Genomic DNA, 26,523 nt, shown 5'->3' on the forward strand with positions numbered 1-26,523 from the left:
ATGTTCAGCTAAGGGGGTGGCACCGTCACGGTTTCAGTCACCGATTTGTGCATAGAGCTGGGGTATTTAACCGCACCCCCTGGCACTGACTGACAGTCGACTCAGCATTAGTATATATTTTAAAGGGGTTTTGAATGATATACCAACACAAAGTAGCAACTGTTTGTTAAGTGTAAAGGAAATTATATATGGTTTTCTAAATATTTAAAAAATATAAGTCTGAAAATTGTGATGTGCATTTGTATTCAGCCCCTCTGAGTCAATGCTTTGTAGAACCACCTTTCACTGCAATTACTGCCGAAAGCTTTTTGGAGTAGGTCTCGACCAGATTTGCTCATCTAAAGGCTGAAACTTTTGCCCATTCTACTTTACAAACTAGCTCTACCTCAGTGAGATTGGATGGAGACATCTGTGAACAGCAATTTACAAGTCTTGCCACAGATTCTCAGTGGGAATTAGGTCTTAACTTTGACTGGGCCATTCAAACATATGAATATGCTTTGATCTAAACCATTCCATTGTAGCTTTGGCAGTATGTTTAGGGTCGTCCTGCTGGAAGGTGTACCTTTGCCCCAATCTCAAGTTTTTTACAGCCTCTATTTGGTTTTCTACCAGGATTGTTCTGTATTTAGCTCCATCAACTCTGACCAGCTTACCTGTGCCTGCTGAAGTAAAGCATCCACACAGCATAATACTGCCACCACCATGTTTAATGGTGGGAATGATGTTTTCCGGGAGAAGTTCAGCGTTAGTTTTCTGCCACACATAGCGATTTGCATTTAGCCCCAAAAGTTATAATTTGGTCTCATCAGACTAGAGCACTAGGCTAGCTGTGTCCCCTAAATGGATTTTTGCAAACTGCAAAGGAGACTCCTTATGGCTTGCTTTCAAAAATGGCTTTCTTCTTGCCACTCTTTCAAAAAGGCCAGATTTGTGGAGTACACTGCTAATTGTTGTTCTGTGGACAGATTCTCCCACCTGAGCTGTAGATCTCTGCAGCAACTCCAGAGTAACCATGAACCTCTTGGCTGCTTCTCTAATTAGTGGGTTTTCAGTTTAGATGGACGGCCATGTCTTGGTATTTTTGCAGTTGTGATATATTCCTTCCTTTTTTGGATGAGGGATTGAACAGTGCTCCATGAAATGGTCAGAGCTTGGGCTAAATTTTATAAGCTAACCCTACTTTACTTTTCTCTAGAACTTTATCCCTGACAAATCCGGTGTGTTCCTTGGTTTTCATTATGCTGTTTTATCCATAATTTTCTCAAGCAAACATCTGAGGCCATCACAGAACAGTTGTAGTTATACTGAGAATAAATTACACCCAGGTGGACTCAGTTTACTAATTATGTGACATCTGGAGGCAACTGATCACTCACAATTTTATTTAAAGGTATTAGACTACAGGGGACTGAATACAAATGCTTGTCACAATATTTAGATTGATATTTTTGAAATATTTAGAACACCATGTATCATTTCCTTTATACTTCACAAATACTTGCTACTTTGTATTTGGTATATCACATAAAATCCCAATAAAATATATTTAGGTTGTTGGTGTAACGTGAAAAAATCTGGAACAGTTCACAGGATAAGAATACTTTTCAAGGCAAAATTAGTATTATCATAAATGTAACAATCTGTACAACAAATTTAACCCCTTTCCTACATTAGACGTACTATTCCGTTCATGTGACCTGGGACCTGAGTCCCAAGGACGGAATAGTACGTCTAGCGCGATCAGCTGCGCTCACGGGGGGAGCGCAGCTGATCGCGGCCGGGTGTCAGCTGATTATCACAGCTGACACCCGGCACTATGTGTCAGGGGCAGTCACGGACCACCCCGACACATTAACATGATCGCAGTGTACCAGCGGCATAGGAGAGAAGCGCGCAGGGAGGGAGCTCCCTCCGTGCTTTCCTGAGACTCCCGCAGCAGCACGATTTGCACCCCTGCTGCGGGGGCCTCCTTCCCTGCAGGTCCCCGTGTCCAATATGGCGGCGGGGACTTTCGGGGGCCTGCAGGGAGCCGGCTTCCTCATGCCTGCAAAGCGCCGGCATGAGGAAGCCTCCAGCACTGCCTGTGACAGATCGCTGATCTGTCACAGCGATCTCTGATGTGACAGATCAGCGATCTGTCACATGACAGTGATTTCCCCCCTGAGACAATGTAATAAAGTTAAAAAAATTTAAAAAAAGTGTAAAAATAAAAAATCGCTAATAAATAAGTAAATAAAAAAAAATCCAATAATAAATTCATTTTTTGAAAAGAAAAAAAAACAATAAAAGTACACATTTGGTATCGCCGCGTCCGTAACGACCCGCCCTATAAAACTGTCCCACTGTCCCCTTTATTGAACCCCTTAAAAAATAAAAAACGAAGCAAAAAATAATGCTTTATCATCATACCACCGAACATAAAGTGCAATAACGCGCGAAAAAGACGGATATAAATAACCATGGTACCACTGAAAACATCATCTTGTCCCGCAAAAAATGAGCTGCCACACAGCATCATCAGCGAAAAAATAAAAAAGTTATAGCTCGCAAAATAAAGCGATGCAAAAATAATTATTTTTTACATAAAATTGTTTTCATTGCATAAAAGCGCCAAACCATAAAAAAAATATAAATGAGGTATCGCTGTAACCATACTGACCCGAAGAATAAAACCGCTTTATCAATTTTACCACACGCGGAACGGGGTAAACGCACCCCCCAAAAGAAATTCATGAAACGCTGGTTTTTGTTCATTCTGCGTCCCAAAAGTCAGAATAAAAAGCGATCAAAAAATGTCACATGCCCGAAAATGGTACCAATAAAAACGTCAACTCGTCCCACAAAAATTAAGACCTCACATGACTCAGTGGGTCAAAATATGGAAAAATTATAGCTCTGAAAATGTGGTGATGCAAAAACTATTTTTACAATAAAAAGCGTCTTTTAGCATGTGACAGCTGCCAAAAATAAAAACCGCCATAAATAGTAAATCAAACCCCCCGTTATCACCGCCTTAGTTAGGGAAAAATAATAAAATTAAAAAAATGTATTTCCATTTTTCCATTAGGGCTATGGTTAGGGTTAGAGCTAGGGTTAGGGGAGTGTTGGGGTAAGGGTTGGAGTTAGAATTGGGGGGTTTCCACTGTTTTGGCCCATCAGGGGCTTTCCAAACGCGACATGGCATCCGATCTCAATTTCAGGCAAAAAAGTCAAATGGCGCTGCTTCCCTTCCGAGCTCTGCCATGCGCCCAAATAGTAGTTTACCCCCACATATGGGGTATCAGCGTACTCAGGACAAATTGCACAATAACTTTTGGGGTCCTGTTACTCTTGGGAAAGTAAAAATTGGGGGTGAAAAGATCATTTTTGTGGAAAAAATATGATTTTTTAATTGTACGGCTGTACGTTATAAACTTCTGTGAAGCCCTTGGGGGTTCAAAGTGCTCACCACATATCTAGATAAGTTCCTTGGGGGGGTCTAGTTTCCAAAATGGGGTCACCTGAGGGGGGTTTCCGCTGTTTAGGCACATCAGGGGCTCTCCAAACGTGACATGGCGTCCGATCTGAATTCAAGCCAATTTTGCGGTGAAAAAGTCAAAAGGCGCTCCTTCCCTTCTGATCTCTGCCATGCGCCCAAACAGTGGTTCCCCCCATATATCAGGTATCGGCGTACTCAGGACAAATTGCACAATAACTTTTGCAGTCCAATTTCTCCTGTTACCCTTGGTAAAATAAAAAAATTGAACCTGAAGTAATTTTTTTTTGTGATAAAAAGTTAAATGTTCATTTTTTTTTTAAACATTCAAAAAATTCCTGTGAAGCACCTGACGGGTTAATAAACTTCTTAGATCTGGTTTTGAGCACCTTCAGGGGTGCAGTTTTCAGAATGGTGTCACTTCTGGGTATTTTCTATCATATAGACCCCTCAAAGTGACTTCAAATGTGAGGTGGTCCCTAAAAATAAAATGGTGTTGTAAAAATGAGAAATCGCTGGTCAACTTTTAACCCTTATAACTTGCTAACAAAAAAATTTTGGTTCCCAAATTGTGTTGATGTAAAGTAAACATGTGGGAAATGTTACTTATTAAGTTTTTTGTGTGCCATATCTCTGTGATTTAAGGGCATAAAAATTCAATGTGGGAAAATTGCGAAATTTTCAAAATTTTCGCCAAATTTCCATTTTTTTTAACAAATAAATGCAAGTTATATGAATTAAATTTTACCACTAACATGAAGTACAATATGTCATGAGAAAACAATGTCAGAATCACCGGGATCCATGGAAGCGTTCCAGAGTTACTACCTCATAAAGGGACAGTGGTCAGAATTGTAAAAATTGGCCCGGGCATTAACATGCAAACCACCCTTGGGAGTAAAGGGGTTAAGGGAAATCTGTCAGCAGGTTTTTTTCTCTATAATCTGAGAGCAGTATGATGATGTGCCAGTTACTAGACTGTGTGTTGCTGTTTCAGTAAAATCTCTGTTTTATCAGCAGGAGATTATCAGCCCTAGCCCCGACCTATTCATGCGCGCTTTAGAAACCCATCTCTTCAAACAAGCCTACCACATCAACTACATAGTAAACTAACTTTGCCCTGTTCCCTCCTTCCAAATATTATGCTGAATCTGCACCCTACTATTCATCTGTCTCCACACCCTCCATGCACACGATAACTGCACTTGATACTTGACTATTGCACTTAAACACACGGGCTGATGACCGGATCATGCAGCTTTATATGAAAATCCCTATTTATTATAATTACCAGACCTGAACTAACAAGCACTTCTCACCTACTGTGTCCCCCCCAAGCTTGCGAGCAGGAACCTCACTCCTAATGTCACTGTTTACATTGTCTTAACTTGTATTGAATTTATTGTCTGTACATGTCCCCGCTTAATTGTAAAGTGCTGCGGAATATGTTGGCGCTATATAAATAAAAATTATTATTATCATCACTACAGGACTAGGCGTCTCCTGCCTCTTAATCAACTGCTCTGTGTAGCACTGCCTCCACCATTGATTTGCAGCTTTCACTTAATTTGCAGTGAACACAAAAATCTGTCAATCAGCGGTTTGGGTGGGGTTAAGAGAACTGCTAGATCTGCAAAAATTAGAAAATTAGAGAAAAAAAACTGAAGAGAGGAAAACTGGTATTATTCCACATAAATATGACAGCTTATTCTGAAAAGTTACCTAGTGTGACAGGTATGGTCCTATGAAAAAACTTTTACCACATGCAAGTTTGCCAGGAGTCTGACAGCTGGAATCTCCACAATCACAAGAATGGGGGCCCCACATTCATTGGATTAGTGGGGGTCTGAACACCTGCACTCTCAGTGGTCATACTTTTATAAACAGTGCTGTGGATAACTTATAATTGTTTTTTTTTAACGGTACAACCTCTTTAACCCCTTGCTATTCCATAACAAACTATCACAGCATAGAGCAGGTGTGGGTGTATGGAGCTAGCTCCAATTCCTGCTGCTTAGAGGCCTTTTAGAGATCATCTTCATCTTGCTTAACTGTTCACAGTAACAGTAACTTTGATCGTGGGTGCCTAAACTTTCATTCCACTATATATATATATATATATATATATATATATACACACATACATATATACAGTATATTTATATATATATATATATATATATATATATATATATAGTACAGACCAAAAGTTTGGGACACACCTTCTCATTCAAAGAGTTTTCTTTATTTTCATGACTATGAAAATTGTAGATTCACTCTAAAGGCATCAAAACTATGAATTAACACATGTGGAATCATATAATTAACAAAAAACGTGTGAAACAACTGAAGATACTGTATGTCCTATATTCTAGGTTCTTCAAAGTAGCCACCTTTTGCTTTGATTACTGCTTTGCACACTCTTGGCCTTCTCTTGATGAGCTTCAAGAGCTAGTCACCGGAAATTTCACAGGTGTGCCCTGTCAGGTTTAATAAGTGGGATTTCTAGCCTTATAAATGAGGTTGGGACCATCAGTTGTGTTGTGCAGAAGTCTGGTGGATACACAGCTGATAGTCCTACTGAATAGACTGTTAGAATTTGTATTATGGCAAGAAAAAAGCAGCGAAGTAAAGAAAAATGAGCGGCCATCATTACTTTAAGAAATGAAGGCCAGTCAGTCCGAAAAATTGGGAAAACTTTATAAGTGTCCCCAAGTGCAGTGGCAAAAACCATCAAGCGCTACAAAGAAACTGGCTCACATGAGGACCGCCCAAGGAAAGGAAGACCAAGAGTCACCTCTGCTGTGGAGGATAAGTTCATCCGAGTCACCAGCCTCAGATATCGCAGGTTAACAGCAGCTCAGATTAGAGACCAGGTCAATGCCACACAGAGTTCTAGTAGCAGCTGTTAAGAGGAGACTTTGTGCAGCAGGCCTTCATGGTAAAATAGCAGCTAGGAAACCACTGCTAAGGACAGGCAATAATAAGAAGAGACTTGTTTTGGCTAAAGAACACAAGGAATGGACATAAGACCAGTGGAAATCTGTGCTTTGGTCTGATGAGTCCAAATTTGAGATCTTTGGTTCCAACCACCGTGTCTTTGTATGACGCAGAAAAGGTGAACGGATGGACTCTACATGCCTGGTTCCCACCGTGAAGCATGGAGGAGGAGGTGTGATGGTGTGGGGGTGCTTTGCTGGTGATACTGTTTCGGATTTATTCAAAATTGAAGGCATACTGAACCAGCGTGGCTACCACAGCATCTTGCAGCGGCATGCTATTCCATCCGGTTTGCATTTAGTTGGACCATCATTTATTTTTCAACAGGACAATGACCCCAAACACACCTCCAGGCTGTGTAAGGGCTATTTGACCAAGAAGGAGAGTGATGTGCAAGAAGACCTGGCCTCCACAATCACCAGACCTGAACCCAATCGAGATGGTTTGGGGTGAGCTGGACTGCAGAGTGAAGGCAAAAGGGCCAACAAGTCCTAAGCATCTATGGGAACTCCTTCAAGACCATTGGAAGACCATTTCCAGGGAGTACCTCTTGAAGCTCATCAAGAGAATGCCGAGAGTGTGCAAAGCAGTAATAAAAGCAAAAGGTAGCTACTTTGAAGAACCTAGAATATAAGACATTTTCAGTTGTTTCACACTTTTTAGTTAATTATATAATTCCACATGTGTTAATTCATAGTTTGGATGCCTTCAGAGTGAATCTATAATTTTCATAGTCATGAAAATAAAGAAAACTCTTTGAATAAGAAGGTGTGTCCAAACTTTTGGTCTGTACTTGTATATACATATACACTGTGTGTGTGTGTATATATATATATATATATATATAGATAAGTAGGTAGATATACACATATTAACATATGTAAGCACTGTATTAATATACACATATACACAGTTGAATCCAGACGTTTGCATACACTATATAAAAAGACACACATGCATGTTTTTCTCAATATCTGACATGAAATCAGAACAAACCTTTCTCGTTATCATTATAGGTCAGTTAGGATTACCATAAATATTAATATTTGTTGAATGCCAGAATAATGAGAGCGAGATAGAGAATGTTTTAAGGCATTTTTATTACTTACTGCAATGTCAAAGTTTACATACAGTTGTGGCCAAAAGTATTGACACCTCTGCAATTCTGTCAGATAATACTCAGTTTCTTCATGAAAATGATTGCATACACAAATTCTTTGGTATTATTATCTTCATTTAATTTGTCTTAAATGAAAAAACACAAAAGAGAATGAAGCAAAAAGCAAAACATTGATCATTTCACACAAAACTCCAAAAATGGGCCAGACAAAAGTATTGGCACCCTCAACCTAATACTTGGTTGCACAACCTTTAGCCAAAGTAACTACGACCAACCGCTTCCGGTAACCATCAATGAGTTTCTTACAATGCTCTGCTGGAATTTTAGACCATTCTTCTTTGGCAAACTACTCCAGGTCCCTGATATTTGAAGGGTGCCTTCTCCAAACTGCCATTTTTAGATCTCTCCACAGGTGTTCTATGGGATTCAGGTCTGGACTCATTGCTGGCCACCTTAGAAGTCTCCAGTGCTTTCTCTCAAACCATTTTCTAGTGCTTTTTGAAGTGTGTTTTGGGTCGTTGTCCTGCTGTAAGACCCATGACCTCTGAGGGAGACCCTGCTTTCTCACACTGGGCCCTACATTATGCTGCAAAATTTGTTGGTAGTCTTCAGACTTCATAATGCCATGCACACGGTCAAGCAGTCCAGTGCCAGAGGCAGCAAAGCAACCCCAAAACATCAGGGAACCTCCGCCATGTTTGACCGTAGGGACCGTGTTCTTTTCTTTGAATGCCACTTTTTTCTCCTGTAAACTCTGTAACACTGTAACAGGTGCTGTTAATTACACAAATTAGAGAAGCATCACATGATTTTTCGAACAGTGCCAATACTTTTGTCCACCCTCTTTTATGTTTGGTGTGGAATTATATCCAATTTGGCTTTAGGACAATTCTTTTTGTGTTTTTTCATTTAAGACAAATTAAATGAAGATAATAATACCAAAGAATTTGTGTTTGCAATCATTTTCAGGAAGAAACTGAGTATTATCTGACAGAATTACAGAGGTGTCAATACTTTTGGCCACAACTGTATGTTAGGGACGGCGGAACGCACTAAATATAAAATAACGTAAAGTGCCTTCGCCGCCCGGGGTCCACCGTGCAGAAGGTGTTAACACTGCTGCTAGCTAATGGCGGACATACAATATGGCGGTATAACGCACGCGGGTTGAACGTCACCCAGGTGCGCTGAGCGATCTCTGTTTACTCACAGAGATGCCTTAAGTGTAAAACACAAAAAGGCTGAGCCTGTTAGCATCACAGGTCTCAGAGAAGTGCACGCACGGTATATGGTCACAGGAGCTGGGGTGTCAATACTTTTGGCCACAACTATACATTTAAGGTTACTATACCTTTAAGCAATTCTGGACTGCCCATATGATGATGGCATGTGTTTGTAAGCTTTCCAAGCACATGACATCAACATGTGAGCTAATTAGAGACACACCTGTGGATGCATTTTAATGCACACCTGAAACACACTGCTTCTTTGTGTAGCATCGTGGGAAAGTCTCAAGAAGTCAGCCAAGAAATCAGGAAGAGAATTATGGACTTCAACAAGTCTGGCTAATCATTGGGTACAATTTCAAGATAAGGCTACTTTCACACTTGCATTTTTTTGCTGCGCGTTTTTTGCGCACACAAACGCATGAAAAAAACGCATCATGCGTTTGTGTGCATTTTTTGCTGGTTTTGGTGCATTTTTTTGCGCATACGTGCGCATTACAATGGGCACATATGCACACCCATAGACTTTAATGGGTGTTTTACTGTAAAAAAAACGCATTGTGTGCGCATGCGTTTTTTGGGGCAAGTCGGACGCACAAAAAATGCAACAGGATGCATTTTGTGTGCCCAAGCGCACACTGCAAAAAAACGCATGCGCATACAAACGCGTATGTGCGCATATGTATGCGCACATATGCGCACCCATGTTAAAGTATAGGGGAAAAAAACGCATGCTTTTTTTGCGCTAAAAAGCAGCGCAAAAAAACGCAAGTGTGAAACCAGCCTAACAGAAGGTGCCTTGTTCATCTGTACAAACATATACGCAAGTACAAACAAGATGGGATTGTCCAGCTATCATACCGCTCAGGAAGGAGACAGGTTCTGCCTCCCAGAGATGAACGTGCTTTGGTCTGACATGTGCATATCAACCCAAGGATAAAAGCAAAAGACCTTGTGAAGATGATGGCGGAAGCTGGTAAGATTGTGTCAATAACCACAGGGAAATGAGTACTGTGTCAACATGGGCTGAAAGGCAACTCTGCCAGGAAGGAGCCATTACTCCAAAAGAAACATAAAAAAGCCAGATTAATGTTTGCACATGCATACAGAAACAAAGACCTTAATTTTTGGAGACATGTCCTGTGGTCTCATGAAACTAAATTTAACTTTTTTGGCATAATGACCATTGTTACGTTTGGAGGAAAAAAGGATAAGCATGTAAGCCTAAGAACACCATCCCAACTGTGAAACACGGAGGTGGCAACATCATGTCGTGGGGTTGTTTTGCTGCTGGAGGGACTGGTACACTTCACAAAATAGATGGCGTCATGAGAAAAGAAGATTATGTGGTAATACTAAAGCAACATCTCAAGATATCAGCCAGGAAGTTAAAGCTTGGGAGGAAAGGGGTCTTCTGAATGGACAATGACCTGAAGCATAATGCTAAAATGGTAACAAAGTGGCTTAAAGATAACAAAGTCAATGTTTTGGAGTGGCCATCACAAAGCCCTGATCTCAATCCTACTGAAAATTTATAGACAAAACTGAAAAGGCCGGTGCGAGCAAGGCAACCTACAAACAGTTTTGTTAGGAGGAATGGGCCCAAATTCCGACCAACTATTGTGAGAAGCTTGTGGAAGGATTATCCCAAACGTTTGACCCAAGTCATTCAGTTTGAGGACAATGGAACCAAATACTAATGAAATATATGAAAACTTTTGACTTTGCAGTAAGTAATAAAAATGCGTTAAAACATTCTCTCTCTCTCATTCTGGCAATTGGCAGATATTAATTATGGCTATCCTAACTGACCTAAACCCTAAAACGGAAAAGGTTTATTCTGAGTTCATGTCAGATTATGATATTGAGAAAAATCTGCATATGTGTCTTTTTATATAGTGTATGTATAGTTCTGGTTTCAACTGATATTTGCATGAGTTGGCGGAAAGAAATCTCAAAAATTCATTGCACCACACCTCAAAGCAAGCAGTCCCAGCCAGTGGTTCGTGTGTGTTGGAGCAGCTGGGGTGTGACCTCACTAGTTGCTCGTGTTTTCATTATATATATATATATATATATATATATATATATATATATATATATATATAATGAAAACACGAGCAAAGAGTGAGGTCACACCCCAACTACTCCTACACACACGAACCACCGGCTGGGACTCCTTGCTTTGAGGTGTGGTGCAATGAATTTTTGAGATTTCTTTCCACTAAGTCGTGCGAATATCTTCCCTATACCATTGGAAATGTGGATGTAAGGTATTTACCACAAGGATACCTATTTGTGTTACAAGTTTAACACCATGTTTCATTATTTACAAGCATCAATGTAAAGCCACTGACACATGACTATTATAGTCCGTGTTGCATAGAACTGACACAAGATTATATGCTACTTTATTTTGCTGTCCTTGTGCTTTGGGTTGACCTGTGGGCAGGTCTTTCCTTGGTTTCTCCTGGCCTAGAGCAAGAAGATAAGACTCTGCCTACAGTCCCACCCCGGAGCACAAACAGTCTGTCTCTATGATGAGGAACATGGTTTTGCTTCGGGGCGGCCTGTGGGCAGATCTTTCCTTGGTTTCTTTGGTTTAAAGCAGGAAGATAAGACTCTGTCTACAGTCCTGCCCCGAAGCATGGGCATCTCATTAACTGAAAACCTCTAACACTGATTACACAAGAACTACAAGACCCACCATAGACTTGAAGGTGTGCGTCTCACCCTACACTAAGAAGAAAATAGTGCAAGCTTCAATTTTTTTTTTCGTCTGGTAACCGATCAAAAATCTGACAGCACAAGTCAGAATTACACGTTCATCTGCATGAGCCATAAAGGTGCCGGCTTAATCTACTTTTATTATGTAATGTTTTTACCACTTATTAGTAAGACAAAATTAGACAAATAACTTTTAATGTCAGTTTGCAATCAATCATTTTTTCATATTTGCTTAGTAAATGTTGGCGCACAGCGCACCGACTTGCAGATTCAGTTTTCATTTAGCAAGTGTCTAAAACAAGATTTACAGGACAAAGTGACATATAAATCTTCAGCTTGGAATTCACCACTTTAATGAACAGCATTGAAAAGTCATACAATTTATAATCCTTGACCAGTTATATCATCTGACCTAAACACATGCCTGTCAGTTTAGCTGACCTGTCTTACAAAAACCAAAGTAAAAAAATGCATGATCCACAGCAAAGATGAATTTTACATTTCAATAGGTAGTAATGTCTTATGATGTCTTACTATTTTATGATTTATGGATTCAAATCTACCACTTATCAAAATATAATCATCTGCCAATTACTACTGTAAATTACATATACCAAGTTACGCATACAAATATATATAACTAGGCTCAAAATATTCCACAAGAAGGTATATCGTGGAAAAAAAGTGAAAATAAGAGAAAATATTGATTGTTAAAAATAATTCTTTATTAAATACATAACTAGCTGAAGAGCCCGGCATTGCCTGGGCATAGTAACCAACTGTGGTTAGTTATAACAAATTATAATGATTATATTGCACATAAAAACCGTGCATCTAATCCTATCCTTTGTGATACTGACTGCTGAGCTGCGTATCTAATCCTATCCTGTGTGATACCGTCTGCTGAGCCATGTGTCTAATCCTCTCCTGTGTGATACTGACTGCTGAGCTGTGTATCTAATCGTATCCTGTGTGATAATGACTGCTGAGCCGTGTATCTTATCCTATCCTGTGTGATACTGGGCTCCCCCTGCAGTCTGTGTCAGAGGGTGGTCTGTGTTGGCACGGTAATAAATTGTGTTATTTCCAGCTTTACACAAGGACGATAACACCATAGAAATGATAAGAATAATAGGCCTCAGTTACCACAACTGTCTACAAAGAAAACTGTTCCTGATAGCAACCAATCACAGCTCATTTTTCATCTTTTAAACAGCTCTGGGACAGCTTGGTGAGTTTTGAGTGGAGACTTTTGTGTTTTGACTTTTATGTGGCGAGGTTGGTGTATGTGTGGTGACATGTGTGCTGAGGGTGGTATATGTGTTGAAGCATGTGGTAGTGTGTGGCGCATTTTGCGTGTGTGTTCATATCCCCGTGTGTGGTGAGTATCCTATGTCAGGGCCCCACCTTAGCAACTGTATGGTATATACTCTTTGGCACCATCACTCTCATTCTTTCTTGCCTCCAACACTTTTCCTTTCACTTTTTCCCCATTATGTAGATAGGGGCAAAATTGTTTGGTGAATTGGAACGCGCAGGGTTAAAATTTCGCCTCACAACATAGCCTATGACACTCTCAGGGTCCAATTGTATACACTAAAGGGTTGAGACAAGAGCGCAATAGGGTCTTATCTGGGTAAACCGTGTAAATTAAAAAGGTATTTATATAATTTTGCGACGGTGCAGATGCCAATCCCGGACATACACACATGCATACACACCCACATTGAGCTTTATATATTAGATTAGCCTTAGAACGCTGCATGAGTCCTGCGTCCCCTATCTTTAGCACTGGGGACGCAGGCCGTGCGGCGCATGCGTCCTTTTGACGCTGCGCCGAGCGCACCAATTGCAACCTGTTGCGTATGGTGCGCTCGGCGCAGCGTCAAAAGGACGCATGCGCCACCTAACGCATACCTGCGCGCGGCCTGCATCCCCAGTGCTAAAGATAGGGGACGCAGGACGCACGCAGCGTCATGCGTCCGTAGGCGGAGCTACCGGCGGAGGCGCAGCAGGGGGCGGGGATTAGCGGCGGCCGTGTGCAGCCTGACGCTGCGGCCGTAAACGCTAATGTGAAACTAGCCTAATAAATAAAAAAAGTCAAGGTGGAGGGAATTATGAACAGTTCCAAATATAACTCAATTTTGCATCAAAACCTTGAGGCCTCTGCTAAAATCTGAACATGAAGAAGAATTTCACCTTTCAGCATGACCGCAACCTTAAAGAGGTTGTCCACTACCTTTTCATTGATGGCATATGCTTAGGACAGGTCATCAATGTCTGACTGGCCGATGTCCAAGACTCGGCATGCCCACTGATTAGCTGTTATCGGCATCAGTGGCGCCGGCCGCCGGCTGGAAGTACTGACTTGTGGACCTGGCCATATTCTGAATCAATAGGAGGCGGATGTGTAGTACCCTGCGTTCACAAGTGAGTACTTCTGGCGGTGGCTACTGCCGCCACTGATAACAGTTCATTGGTGGGCGTGCCGGGTGTCAGACCCCAGCCGATCAGACATTGATGACCTGTTCTAAGGATAGGTTATCAATTAATAAGTAGTGGGTAACCTCTTTAAATACCGTAAATCTTCAAATCAACAAAAGAATGTCCAGAAGAAGGTCAATGCTTTGGAATGGCCCAGTCATAGCCCAGACCTGAATCCAATTGAAAAACTGTGGGTGATCTGAAGAAGGCTGTACACAGGAGATGCCCTTGCAGATTTGGAGCACTACTGTTAGAAAGAGTGGGCAAAGATTGCCAATTCTAGATGTGTCATGTGTCATAGACTCCTACACAAAAGGACTGAATGCTGTCATAAATTCGAAAGATACTCTAACAAGTTTTAGTTTAAAGGTGTGCATGTTTATGTAACCACATTCTCTTTCTTTATTTTTCTTTATTTTCTTTATTTTTTCTTTTTTAATTAAATTGTACTGATTATATAATTACATGAGTGTAAGAAATAAAGTTCTGAAATGATTCTTCTTGGAATGTTTTTTTTAATTGACAAAAACGTGACATTTTATCAGGGGTGTGAAAACTTTTAATATCTTCTGTACACTGACTCTCCCATCTTTATAGCTAAAATTAATATGAGTGTAATAATTTTCAACTTTTTTGTGCGTTTTCTTAATATATTAAATATTATTGTCATTGCATTCCGCAGACAACGCCAGCATCACCGAGGAATTTCCATCACTACATAGCAGGAGTAACCTTCTAATTGCTACATTTTCATTTATAGGTTATTTTCTACAATGTTCGCATTGTTTTCTTTAATGGAAGAAATCGCACTACACAATCTCCTACAAATGCTATGCAGTACTCTCCACACAATGTCCTATTATGTATCTGTCAGTCTCGCTTATTCCGATAGCGGAAAACATTTCAAGTGAAATAAATTTATCATGTCCTATCTGAAAGAGACTTTCTCTACTGACAAAAATATTACTTAGATATTTGTTCTATGTCCGCATCTAAAGAAACATTAGTGTTCTGCCAATGAAATTCATTTTCTACGGAATAAATTCCTTTCCTATACTCATATGCAAATTGCCTCTTCAGAAGGAAGAGGACTTGAACTCTATAGCGTCACCTGTTGGTAGTAGCGATCCTATAAGTCACAACACTTTAACGAGTCTTGTAATATGTCTTAGGATAAAAGCCAAATCAGAATCTCAATTTGCAGACACGGTGTTTCGGACTATTGGACCTCGTCAGTGCAATGTATGAGAACTGATTTGGCTAGGTGAGAGGTTACTAACAACAGGTGGCGCTATAGAGTTCAAGTCCTCTTCCTTTCTGAAGAGGTAATTTGCATATTATTTTCCCAGAGGAGCATTGCACGGCAAATAAGCCTCCTTACCTTGACAAGCCAGAGCTGGTATTTCACTCTCCACAAGGAGAAACCTTACCCCTTAGACCTCAGTCCAGAGCCTCTCACCTAACCAAATCAGTTCTCATACTTTGCACTGATGAGGGCCAATAGCTCGAAACACCGTGTCTGCAAATTGAGATTCTGATTTGGCTTTTATCCTAAGTCATATTATAAGACTCGTTAAAGGGTTGATTGTGGCTTGTAGGATCGCTACTACCAACAGGTGGCACTATAGAGTTCACGTCCTCTTCCTTCTGAAGAGACAATTTGCATACTAAATTTCCCAGAGGAGCATTGCACGGCGAATAAGTCTCCTTACCTTGACAAGCCAGAGCTGGTATGTCACTCTCCACAAGGAGAAATCTTACCCCTTAGACCCCTTTCCTATTCTCAAACCTTTTATTCCATTTAATTATAAAGTGTAGAGCATATTTTTAATACCATGATTTTTATATTGCTTATGTTTCATTTCGAATTCCCTCCTTACCTTTATGGCTACATTTGTGAATCAACTGCATCTTATTATCAACAATTAACCAACCTGAAAAAGCACTTAACGTTAGAAAAATACTTTCCTGCATCCAGCTTCTTGCAATAATGGGTTCAAATTGTAATGTTTAAGCATACTCAATGGTGGGATACAATGAAAAACCATTTCACATAAAATGTCACCGGTGTTAACACTTCTTAGTGAGAAACTCTGAACCTTCCCTAGGCATAATAAAAAAAATCAACGTTAAATTAGTTTAGAGTACTCTAGGACAATTCAGCTATATCTGCGTTATATGGGTAACGGATGCCAGATAGTGACCCCTACTGACAGCCATAACAATGCCCATAATGTTGTTACTTAGTCTTTAAACATAAGCAAATGTCATAACATTTTCTTTTATTCCTTCACTAATTTTAGTATTGGAAAGCTGAGGATGATCAATCCTATAATTTTTGAATAGATACACTAGTGCCCCAGTTAAGAAAAATTAAATACCTAAATTTATATTGCTAAATGGTCACTGTTTTTTCAGCATATTTTGTAATATAAGAAACTTTGGAATGTATCTTATTAGATAAATCTTCATTCTCCGCTTTTGAGCTACTTCTCTATTCCTGTTCACAAATATGACAGCTTATATTGAAAACTAGCTGAAGAGCCTGGCGCTGCCCGGGCATAGTAACTAACTGTGGTTAGTTATGGCAATTATAATTATCCTCCATCCCATAGTCCCGTGCCCATATACCCATCATATATATCCACGATCCCATAGGCCCGTGCCCATATACCCATCATACATATCCTCCATCCCATAGTCGAGTGCCCATATACCCATCATACATATCCTCCATCCCATAGTCCTGTGCCCATATACCCATCATACATATCCGCCATCCCATCGTCCAGTGCCCATATACCCATCACACATCCTCCATCCCATAGTCCCGTGCCCATATACCCGTCATACATATCCTCCATCCCATAGTCCAGTGCCTATATACCCATCATACATCCTCCATCCCATAGTCAACCATTATGACATGATAATGAGCGGCGGGGCTTGCAACCTATGATGACATCAGCGTCGCCATGGCAACCATTATGACATCATAATGAGGGGCAGGGCTTGATACACACACACTTTTTCTCTATTATGTAGATAGGGGCAAAATTGTTTGGTGAATTGGAACGCGCGGGGTTAAAATTTCACCTCACAACATAGCCTATGACGCTCTCGGGGTCCAGACGTGTGACTGTGCCAAATTTTGTGGCTGTAGCTGTGACAGTGCGGATGCCTATCCCGGACATACACACACACATACATACACACACTTGAGCTTTATATATTAGATGTACTTGAAATGACAGGTATGCTATAACCCCATACCGACATATAACGTATTGGTACATCATATGACTTTGAAGTGGGCTGGCACACTGAGCCCACATCTTTCCTGGTATATAATGGCTGAAGTATTCAGCCATCATTTGCCTCTAACAGCCGCGGGTGGAGTGGAGCTCCGCCCACCACTGTTAACATGTTAGATGTCAATATCAATCTCTCACAGCAGCATTTAACATGAATTGGAATTGGGGTACACTATTCCACAAGCCCATCGGTTTCCCCCTTTGACGTGATAGCGGGGCGCTGATGGGTTGCCATGACACTCGGGGGTCTGCTGAAGACCCCTGTGCTTGTCGTCATGATTTACCTGTGAAAGACAGCGTTTAGCTGGTGTTCATAGGAGACTGTGATTTTAGTTATACATAGCACAAACGATCGGATGATTGTAGCGTCAAGTCCTCTATGGGGACTGACAACTACAGTAAAGATACAGTAAAAAAGTAAGAAAAACGTTTTTGTTTTTTTTAAATACAAACATTCAAATCACCTCCCTTTTGCCCCATTGAAAATAAAACAATTGAAAAAATAAATAAAATATACACGTTTGGTATCACCACATTGAGAAGAAAATTCTGATCTATGAAAATATAAAATAAATTAGTCAGATCGATAAGTGATGTATCAAGAGAAAAAATCGAAACGCCAGAATTATGTATTTTTGGTTGCCCCAACATTGCACTACAATGTGATAAGAGGTGATCAAAACATCATATCCACCCCAAAATGGTATCAATAAAAATGTCATCTCAGGGAGCAAAAAACAAACCCTCACACAGCCTCACATCCCGAAAAAATTTTCTTTACAGATTTTCCAATTTTTTTTCACCACTTAATAAAAAAACACTATACATGTTTGGTTTAGTGCGTAATTGATCTGACTTTTAGAGTCATCTTGTCAGGTCAGTTTTACCGAATAAAAATCAATTGTGAAATAGATTTTTTTTGCCAATTTCAATGCACTTAGAATTGTCTTCCCACTTTCCAGTGCATCATATCATAAAATGAAAGATGCCTTTCAGAAATACAACTCATCCCGCAGAATAAGCCCTTGTGCAGCTATGTGAATGGAAAAATGAAAAAGTTATTACACTTCGAAGAAAGGGAGGAAAAGCGAAAATGGAAAAAAAATGGAAAATCGCCCAGGGGTGAAGGGAATCTGTCAGCAGGATTTCTCATCCCAAACTATTTATATGCACACATAGCTCTTTCAAAGACAAGTCCAAGAATCTTTTCACATGGCAGGTACCTTTTTCCATTATTATTGCGAAATATATTGATATTATATTGATATGCAAAGGAGGCCTAAGAACTATTTGTAGATGTGAAGCCTCTGTCACTCCAGCTCTATTTACAACCGGCTCCTCTTAACTCCCCGATGACTCCTTTGACTGAAGTCACACATCTTAGAAGTTAATACAAAAATGGTGGGGGGAACAAGAGGCGCAATAGTGCCCTATCACTAGTGACACTAGAAGTATGAGCGGTATAATACAGTTCCACTCACCTATTCCAGTTGTGTAACCCACAACTGGCTTGAGAGCATATCACAGAATCAGCTGCTGCAGGACCTCCACCAACCACTCGCACGTGGAAAAACCTTCAGAAAGTTGTGGGAAGCAGGGTGTGTTGCAGTCCGCGCTGCCGAGATTCACAAATCACCTGGGATGCAAGATGTTGTAGCAGTGTACTCCTTTATTTCCTCCTACGCGTTTCGGCGCCCTTCCTGGCACCTTCCTCAGGGATATCCCACAACTTTCTGAACATCTTAGAAGTTGTCAGTCAAGCAGGAGGATGTGGGGCTGGATGAGGAATAGAGCTGGTATGACAGAGGCTTCAGATCTACAAACAAGTCTACAGCTTAATTTGCATATCAATTCAAACTCTAATTTCTCAATCAGAGGAATTGACGGGCCATGTAAAAGGCATTGCTGGACTTGTTTTTGAAAAAACTACATTTTTTGGGGGGGGTGAAATCTTGCTAACAGATTCCCATAAAATGAGTATTTTTTTTAAAATAAAAAATGCAATCATCATTAATATGCAGCGTTGCTATTGTAAATGTCATCTATTGTGAGCTCTTGTAATATCTCTTTAATTCATACATTACAACTTGATTCGGGTGATGACATTCACAGATCCTACAGACACATATTTCCACAAGTTATAACAAAATACACTATAATTAAGCAAAACCTAATTGTATAAAATCCAGGGATACTAGTTATATTACTTTCATTTTCAATTCCTTCACCGGACTCCTGGCTAAAATTGACCTGGAATGTCATGGGAAATGTGTTCTCCTTAAAAGCTCCTGACATTTTCCTTATAAATAAAATAAAAGCAGCATTGCAGCCATCATTTCCGAATCAGTGATTAAGTACACCATGCCTGTGATGTGAGGTCATTCTACTAGAAATACACCAGTCAGTTTGGAAATGGCACATTCAGTTAGAAAGTTGACAAGTGAGTATTGGATTACCTCGATTTCTTGATATGAGCTGTTAATCATGGCAATCAGCATGTTCAGGAGGACCACCACCATTGTCACATTGTAGATGCCATAAAGCACATAGCCGATGTTCTCGATAAACTTATGGTCGTATTTCAGAACGACAGATGTGACTTCTGACAGGCCAAATATGGACCAGAACAGTGTTTTAAAGCTCTCCTCAACACTTAAAAGACAAAAACAAGACAAGTAATGTTATGTAGAACTTTGCTTCTATTATTTCCTTATTGGTTCTAGAAGTTTGATAGTTGGGTGAAGAGTTATGAAAGTTAGCAAAGAAGTAAAATGGAGATCTTACAACCAGCTCATGATTTTTTTCCCAAACAAAGATGAAATGTTACAGCTGACTTAGTTTATGTTTCTCTTTACACTAGATAAGTACTGATCATCATCATCCCTTCATCTGACATATCCGGTAAGGAAATGGATTTCCCTTGAGATACTTCCTTTCATCTTTCCTCAAAACTCCATGTTGTACTGTTTATGTATTTTACTCGCTTCTATAGAGCCACTAATTTCCACAGTGCTTTACGGACATCATCAGCACTGTCCCCATTTCCTCCCACACTTACTGTCAGTATGCCTTTGGAGTGTTTGCGGAAATCCCTGCAAATACGGGGAGAACATACATGCTCTTTACAAATGTGGTCTTTAGTAGGATATGAACACAGAACCCCAAAGCTACAGTGCTAACCACTGAGCCAACATCACGTCTTATGCCTCTGTTATTCCTGATAGAAAATAATAAATACTTTTCTCCCTGTCAAAGGAGTGTGTCCCTGCTGTCTGCATTGGCCAGTGTCAGAGTGTTCAGTGGTACAACCACAACTAGTAACAGCAATCATTCATATTCTCCTTGTCAATAAAGGTAAGTCTTGATCAGTACTGATCGGAAAGTGCTAGGCTGTCTGCACACGGTGCATATTTGATGCGTTTTTCTCAGCGCGGAATTGGCCCCAAAACGCTAGAGAATCCTTATGCCGGCAAAGTCAATGAGAATCCTGAAGTGCTGTGCACATGGTCAGTATTTTTCCTTTCAGGATTTGATGCGCATGTCAATTCTTTGTGCGTTTTTGACCCATTGAATGCACAAGAAAAAAAGCATGCAAAAAACACATGCAAAAACACACCAAGAACCCAGGGGAATTTTCCGCATCGTTTTTTCTGCCAAGAGATGCAGAAATCGTTCAGAATTGTCTGCAAGCAAATACTCAACGTGCGCACATACCCTTAGAGTGTGCAGGGGCACACCTGAAACCTATAACATCAGTTGATACACTTTCAGGTGGAATAGCTAAGGAACAGCACTGTCACAATTTCACCACACTGTGTCCTAAGGACGCAGTGAGTGACAGCTCAGCCAACCTATAAGCTCAGGAGCGTGACAGTCTAGTCACCCAATCAGAGGCAGGGGGCGTGCTGGATTGTCAGTATTTTGAGTGACAGCTTGATGCCCAGTCTATCCGGGCATGTGGGGGTTTCCTCCAGGTGTCACTCACTCAACGTAATTACCTGGCTATTTAGCTGGCTGGCATTTGTCAGATCATTGCCAGTTACAGCCTTGCTTCGTGGTGTGTTTTGTTTGATCTGTGCTCTGTGTTCTGACAGTCTGATCTTTGTTTGTTGCTCATCCAGTAGCAGTTGTGTTTAGTGCCCATTGTAGGGGTTAAATAATGTGACAGCTTTAAGGTTGCAGTCATTCTGGATATGGCAATCCAAAAATTAGTCCTTTTTTATTTATTTTTGTTTTTACGTTACAAATGAGTTTTGAACATTGAGATTTTTGTCCATATTTTTTTTTCTTTTTTTACATTTTTACTTGTCTTTCCTTTTACTTCTTTTTACTTAGTCCCACAATGGTATTTCAACACTTAATAGTCTGAACGCTCTTCTAGTACACTACAATACTTATGTATTGCTTATAGCAAGACGTAACAGACCACTATACCTGCCAGACCTGGATGTGACTGTTTGACCTTTGATTTCCTTGGCAACAACCATCTCCCCGTGAATACAACTTGAGTGTATCTATGGAGTTAAAGAGGAGCCTCCTACCCTTCTCACAACTATCGTAAGGAAGCAGTTGCTATTTACTGGTATTTGGAGGGTTAAACTGCCAGGATCTGTGCTTTCATTGTTTGCCTGCACACTCACCATGATATACTGGTACTTCCAACTGTGGGAACATCTTCCCAAATAGGATACACCAGTATGCACAATGTTGGGAAGGTTTAAAAAGTAATTAGCTGAAAATTTATGTCACGCTCACGCCCTGACTGGTGGGCGTGAGCCAGGGGGTTGTGGCCCCACTGTGCCACCCACCAGACTACTCTGGAAGGGGCATGACTAGGACAGCTGCCTTGGTTTTCACTGGAGCCTCTGATGGTGAGGTCAGGCTTGTGCGGCAGGCAGCTGCCAGGTGCCACTCTAGGGTGGTGTCTGGCTGTGGCTGCTGATCCCACTTGGGGAGACGGTGGCTGGGCTGAGACACTGGTAGGCAGGCAAGGCAGAGACACAAACAGGCAGGCACGGCTGAGACACAGGGCAGGCTGTCACGGCTGAGACACAGGGCAGGCTGTCACAGCTGAGACACAGGGCAGGCTGTCACGGCTGAGACACAGGGCAGGCTGTCACGGCTGAGACACAGGGCAGGCTGTCACGGCTGAGACACAGGGCAGGCTGTCACGGCTGAGACACAGGGCAGGAAGGCACAGCTGTGACACAGGGCAAGCAGGCTGAGGCACAGGGCAAGCAGGCATGGCTGAGGCACAGGACAGGCACAGCAGAGACACAGGGCAGTCAGGCACGGCTGGGACACAGGGCAGGCTGGAGTGGTATATTAAGGAACAGGTAGAGACCTGTTCACACAGCAGGTGCAGGTACTGGAACACACAGGACGGAATGGTGTATGGAGGGATAGGTAGAGACCTGATCACACAGCAGGTGCAGGTACTGGAACAGGAAGGAAGGAGTGGAGTATGACGGAACAGGTTTGTACCTGTTCACACAGGAGAAGAACCGCAAGGCTGTGGAGAAGAATTGTAGAGCAGCAAGAGGTTCTGCAGCAGCAGAACCAAGCAGAACCGCAAGAGTATGGAGCACAAGCAAGCAGGGAGGACACAAGGAAAGACACAGCTGGCAAAGAAGTCAAAGACAAGGAGACAAACAAAGGTAGGACAGAGTTCAGACAGGGCAACAATACGAGACAGGGCCAAGGACACAGGGACCAGAGTATACACAGGTACAAAGCAAGGCAAGAACAAAGACACAGAGACCAGGATATTGTGCCTCCTGGAGGGCAGACAGACAAGTATCAAGCAAAGCAAGGAGTAAAGCCTCAGAGAACGAGCAACACAGAGCAAGACCTGGCAGCCCAGTAGCAAGACACTAACTGAGCAAACACATTGCACAGGCAAGGTTTCACTGGGTGGAGCTGCCCTAAATACTAGAGGGCTCTTGGTAATTGGTCAGGGACACATTAGACAGGTGTACCCTGACTCCATAAGAATCAAAGAGTTCTGGCGCCGCCCCCTATGCACACAGCCAGGAAACATGCACAGAGTAGATAGGAGACAAGCGGCACAGAGCATGGAGCTGGCAGCAGACAGAAACCACAGAAAGGCCTGGAGCAGTGAGTAAGTTGGTGTGTGGGGGATGGGAGGCCATGTAGTGATGCCAGCAGGGTTGTTACAATTTACAATAGTATATGGAGATATGGAGTAAACCCAACTTTCCCTAAATGAGCTCCCAATGAGATAGTGACATCACTTGCAGGAGCATTGCGGGTCTCTGTACTGTGGATATTGAGACACCGCTCTGTTGCCGGCTTGTTACTGCTGATCTGAGCCAACAACAGAGCGCACATTGTCATTGTGCACACTAGGGTGACCGCAAAAAATCGATGTCGGAATTTTGTCCGTCTGGACCCCACAAAACGATTCCCCTTTCCAGATATTGAGATAGCCAAAATTTGAGCTCGATCAAACGACGTTAACCCGTGCCGATCGTCGCTCAAAGTTTGAAAAAATCCAAATTGAGGTATTTTAAGATTTAGGTATTTTGCATAGTCTGTTAGACTATAAAGAATGTGACAACAACATTGCAGAAATAGCCCTGACCAAATTTTCGAACCATTTGTGGTATTTGAATGCAGAGTTGGTGGGATTATCGTTTTTTGATCCCACCATTACAGACAATGAAAAGTTGTTAATGGCTAATAAATTGCTCAGTAGCACAGATGAACCATCAGATCACTCTAGGGTTGTAAATCCAAAAGTTAGGAAAGAAAAATTAAAAGAGGTAGGAAGTAACCGACTTTAACGACCTTCTGACAAAAGATGAAGAACAAAAGCAATATGTCCTGCAAGTTGTAAGCAAATGCCGAGCATTATATTCTGACGTTTCAAAAACTACTTTAACAAAAGCTCTAGAATAGATTAGATAACTATGTAAAATTATCAACTCATGTAGGTTAGCGTCCTCTGATGGTTCATCTGTGCTACTGAGCAATTTATTAGCCATTAACAACTTTTTATTGTCTGTAATGGTGGGATCAAAAAACGATAATCCCACCAACTCTGCATTCAAATACCACAAATGGTTCGAAAATTTGGTCAGGGCTATTTCTGCAATGTTGTTGTCACATTCTTTATAGTCTAACAGACTATGCAAGATACCTAAATCTTAAAATACCTCAATCTGGATTCTTTCAAACTTTGAGCGACGAGCGGCAAGGGTTAATGTCGTTTGATCGAGTTCAAATTTTGGCTCTCTCAAATCTGGAAAGGGGAATCGTTTTGTGGGGTCCAGACGAACAAGATTCTGACATTTTTTCCCCCCCATATGAGATCCGGTCACCCTAGTGCACACCATGCAGGGAGAGATGATGGGTCATTTCAAGACAGCAGTCTCTGCCCCCTTATGACACTTTGTTTGAGAATCCCAGCATGCACTGGGATTCTCAAACAAAGCATCATCTGAAAAGAAGTAGGGAAAAAAAATAGAAAAGTAGTTAGCTTAGTTAGGGTAGGTTAGGGAATTTGTAAATGCAAGTATATCAGAAAATAGTTCAAATTATGGCGCTAAATAGAGATTTAGAATGAATAATTACTTTGCCTTCTGACCACCCCGTTAATCACTCACATTATCACTATAAATGTATCATCTAAACTTATAGGGAACAAAGTCCAGTCACTGTTTCTACTGAAAACTTAGTTGGCTCCTACACATGATATGACGATTACGTCACTGTCAGCCGGTGTCTCTTGTGTATGGCTAGCTTAAGAAACAACTGTAACCTGAATAGGAACCGCCGTGAGAGATTTCTTCTCCAGTTTATTAAAGAACCTTTTACCACATGGCTTATACTGGTGATCTGTTATTCTAACACATACAAACTTTCACTTTGTGTCCTGTCAACACTGACCTCTGCTCTTTAGAGTGGGCTTATAAAGGGGCGAGGGTTCACAGTTACCTTGTCTTATTATTAATTCAGAACTTATTTCTTTAAGTACACAACGGCCCCTGGTTTTCATTCTACTTGTGCATTTCATTGTTCAACCAGAAAATGTGTTTATATAAATAATGTAAAACAACTTAAAAAAGTAAGTATTACTAAACCAGAAATAATATAATACTTACGTCGTGAAAGCGGAATTCACTTTAGCTCCAAGGTAGTAAGAATACAGGATAAACATCCCAATCATAAATGCCAGGAACACCATAATAAAGAGGACCATGAACTTAAAGATGTCCTTCACAGTTCTCCCCAGTGATATCTGTAGAGGTCCAAAACTTTCATTGGCAGGCAGGATGTAGGCTATGCGCGAGAAGCTCAGAACAACGGCTATGGCGTATAGGCCTTCAGATATAATCTGTGGATCAGACGGCAGCCATTTATCTCTGGCTGGAAGAAATCAAATACATGGTAAATAACTACAATAAATAAAACTGGAATACAATCTGATCAGTGTCTGAACAGATGGCTGAAGAAAAACATTAAATTTCCCTCGTCCTACTTTACATTCTGGAAATATCTGAGATGTCTCTCCAGTGAGAGGTGGATGTTTAGCAGAAGGTGGAAGATTTATGATGTGCTTGTTTAAATTACATCTCATCAAAGTAGCCTTAGATGTATGATGGTCCTACCATGTGTGATCTACATTATTCACCCAAGCAGTGTATTCATTCAGAGAACATTTATTAGACAGCAAATCATTTCCAAAGGTCACAATGCTATAGACTAGGAGAAAACGTTGTATGCCTAATCAGTGAATAAAGAGTATACAGGGCATATCATTATCATGACCATTTACTGATTCTAGATAGAGCATACTTTGCTCTATTTCCTTGATTTTATTTTTAGAATTTTCCATATACTACGCTATAATATATATATAGATTATATATATATATATATATATATATACACATATTTATATATATACACATACAGTATATATATATATATATATATATACAGTATATACTGTATATATATATATACTGTATCTTACAAAAGTGAGCACACCACTCACATTTTTGTAAATATTTTATTATGATATCTTTTCACAGGACAACACTGAAGATTTGACACTTTGATATGCTGTGTACAGCTTTTATAACAGTGTAAATTTGGTGTGCTCTCTAAATAACTCAACACACAGCCAAAAATATCTAAACCTCTGGC

General features: G+C 40.8%; 1 protein-coding gene across 1 annotated transcript in view; it reads right to left on the minus strand.

The window, feature by feature from the left end:
- TRPC3 (transient receptor potential cation channel subfamily C member 3) overlaps positions 1 to 26,523 on the minus strand; it is a 464,690-nt gene that overhangs the window by 20,306 nt on the left and 417,861 nt on the right. Inside the window, exons 7-8 of the mRNA XM_073572010.1 lie at positions 25,476 to 25,740; positions 19,806 to 20,001 (exon numbers count right to left, since the gene is read on the minus strand). Of these exons, the coding sequence (XP_073428111.1) occupies positions 19,806 to 20,001; positions 25,476 to 25,740 (461 nt within the window). The remainder of the gene's footprint in view (positions 1 to 19,805; positions 20,002 to 25,475; positions 25,741 to 26,523) is intronic.

This window comes from Dendrobates tinctorius, unplaced genomic scaffold (assembly GCF_039654945.1).
Source record: "Dendrobates tinctorius isolate UK_male_01 unplaced genomic scaffold, ASM3965494v1 ptg000030l, whole genome shotgun sequence".
In the NCBI taxonomy this organism is placed as follows: domain Eukaryota; kingdom Metazoa; phylum Chordata; class Amphibia; order Anura; family Dendrobatidae; genus Dendrobates; species Dendrobates tinctorius.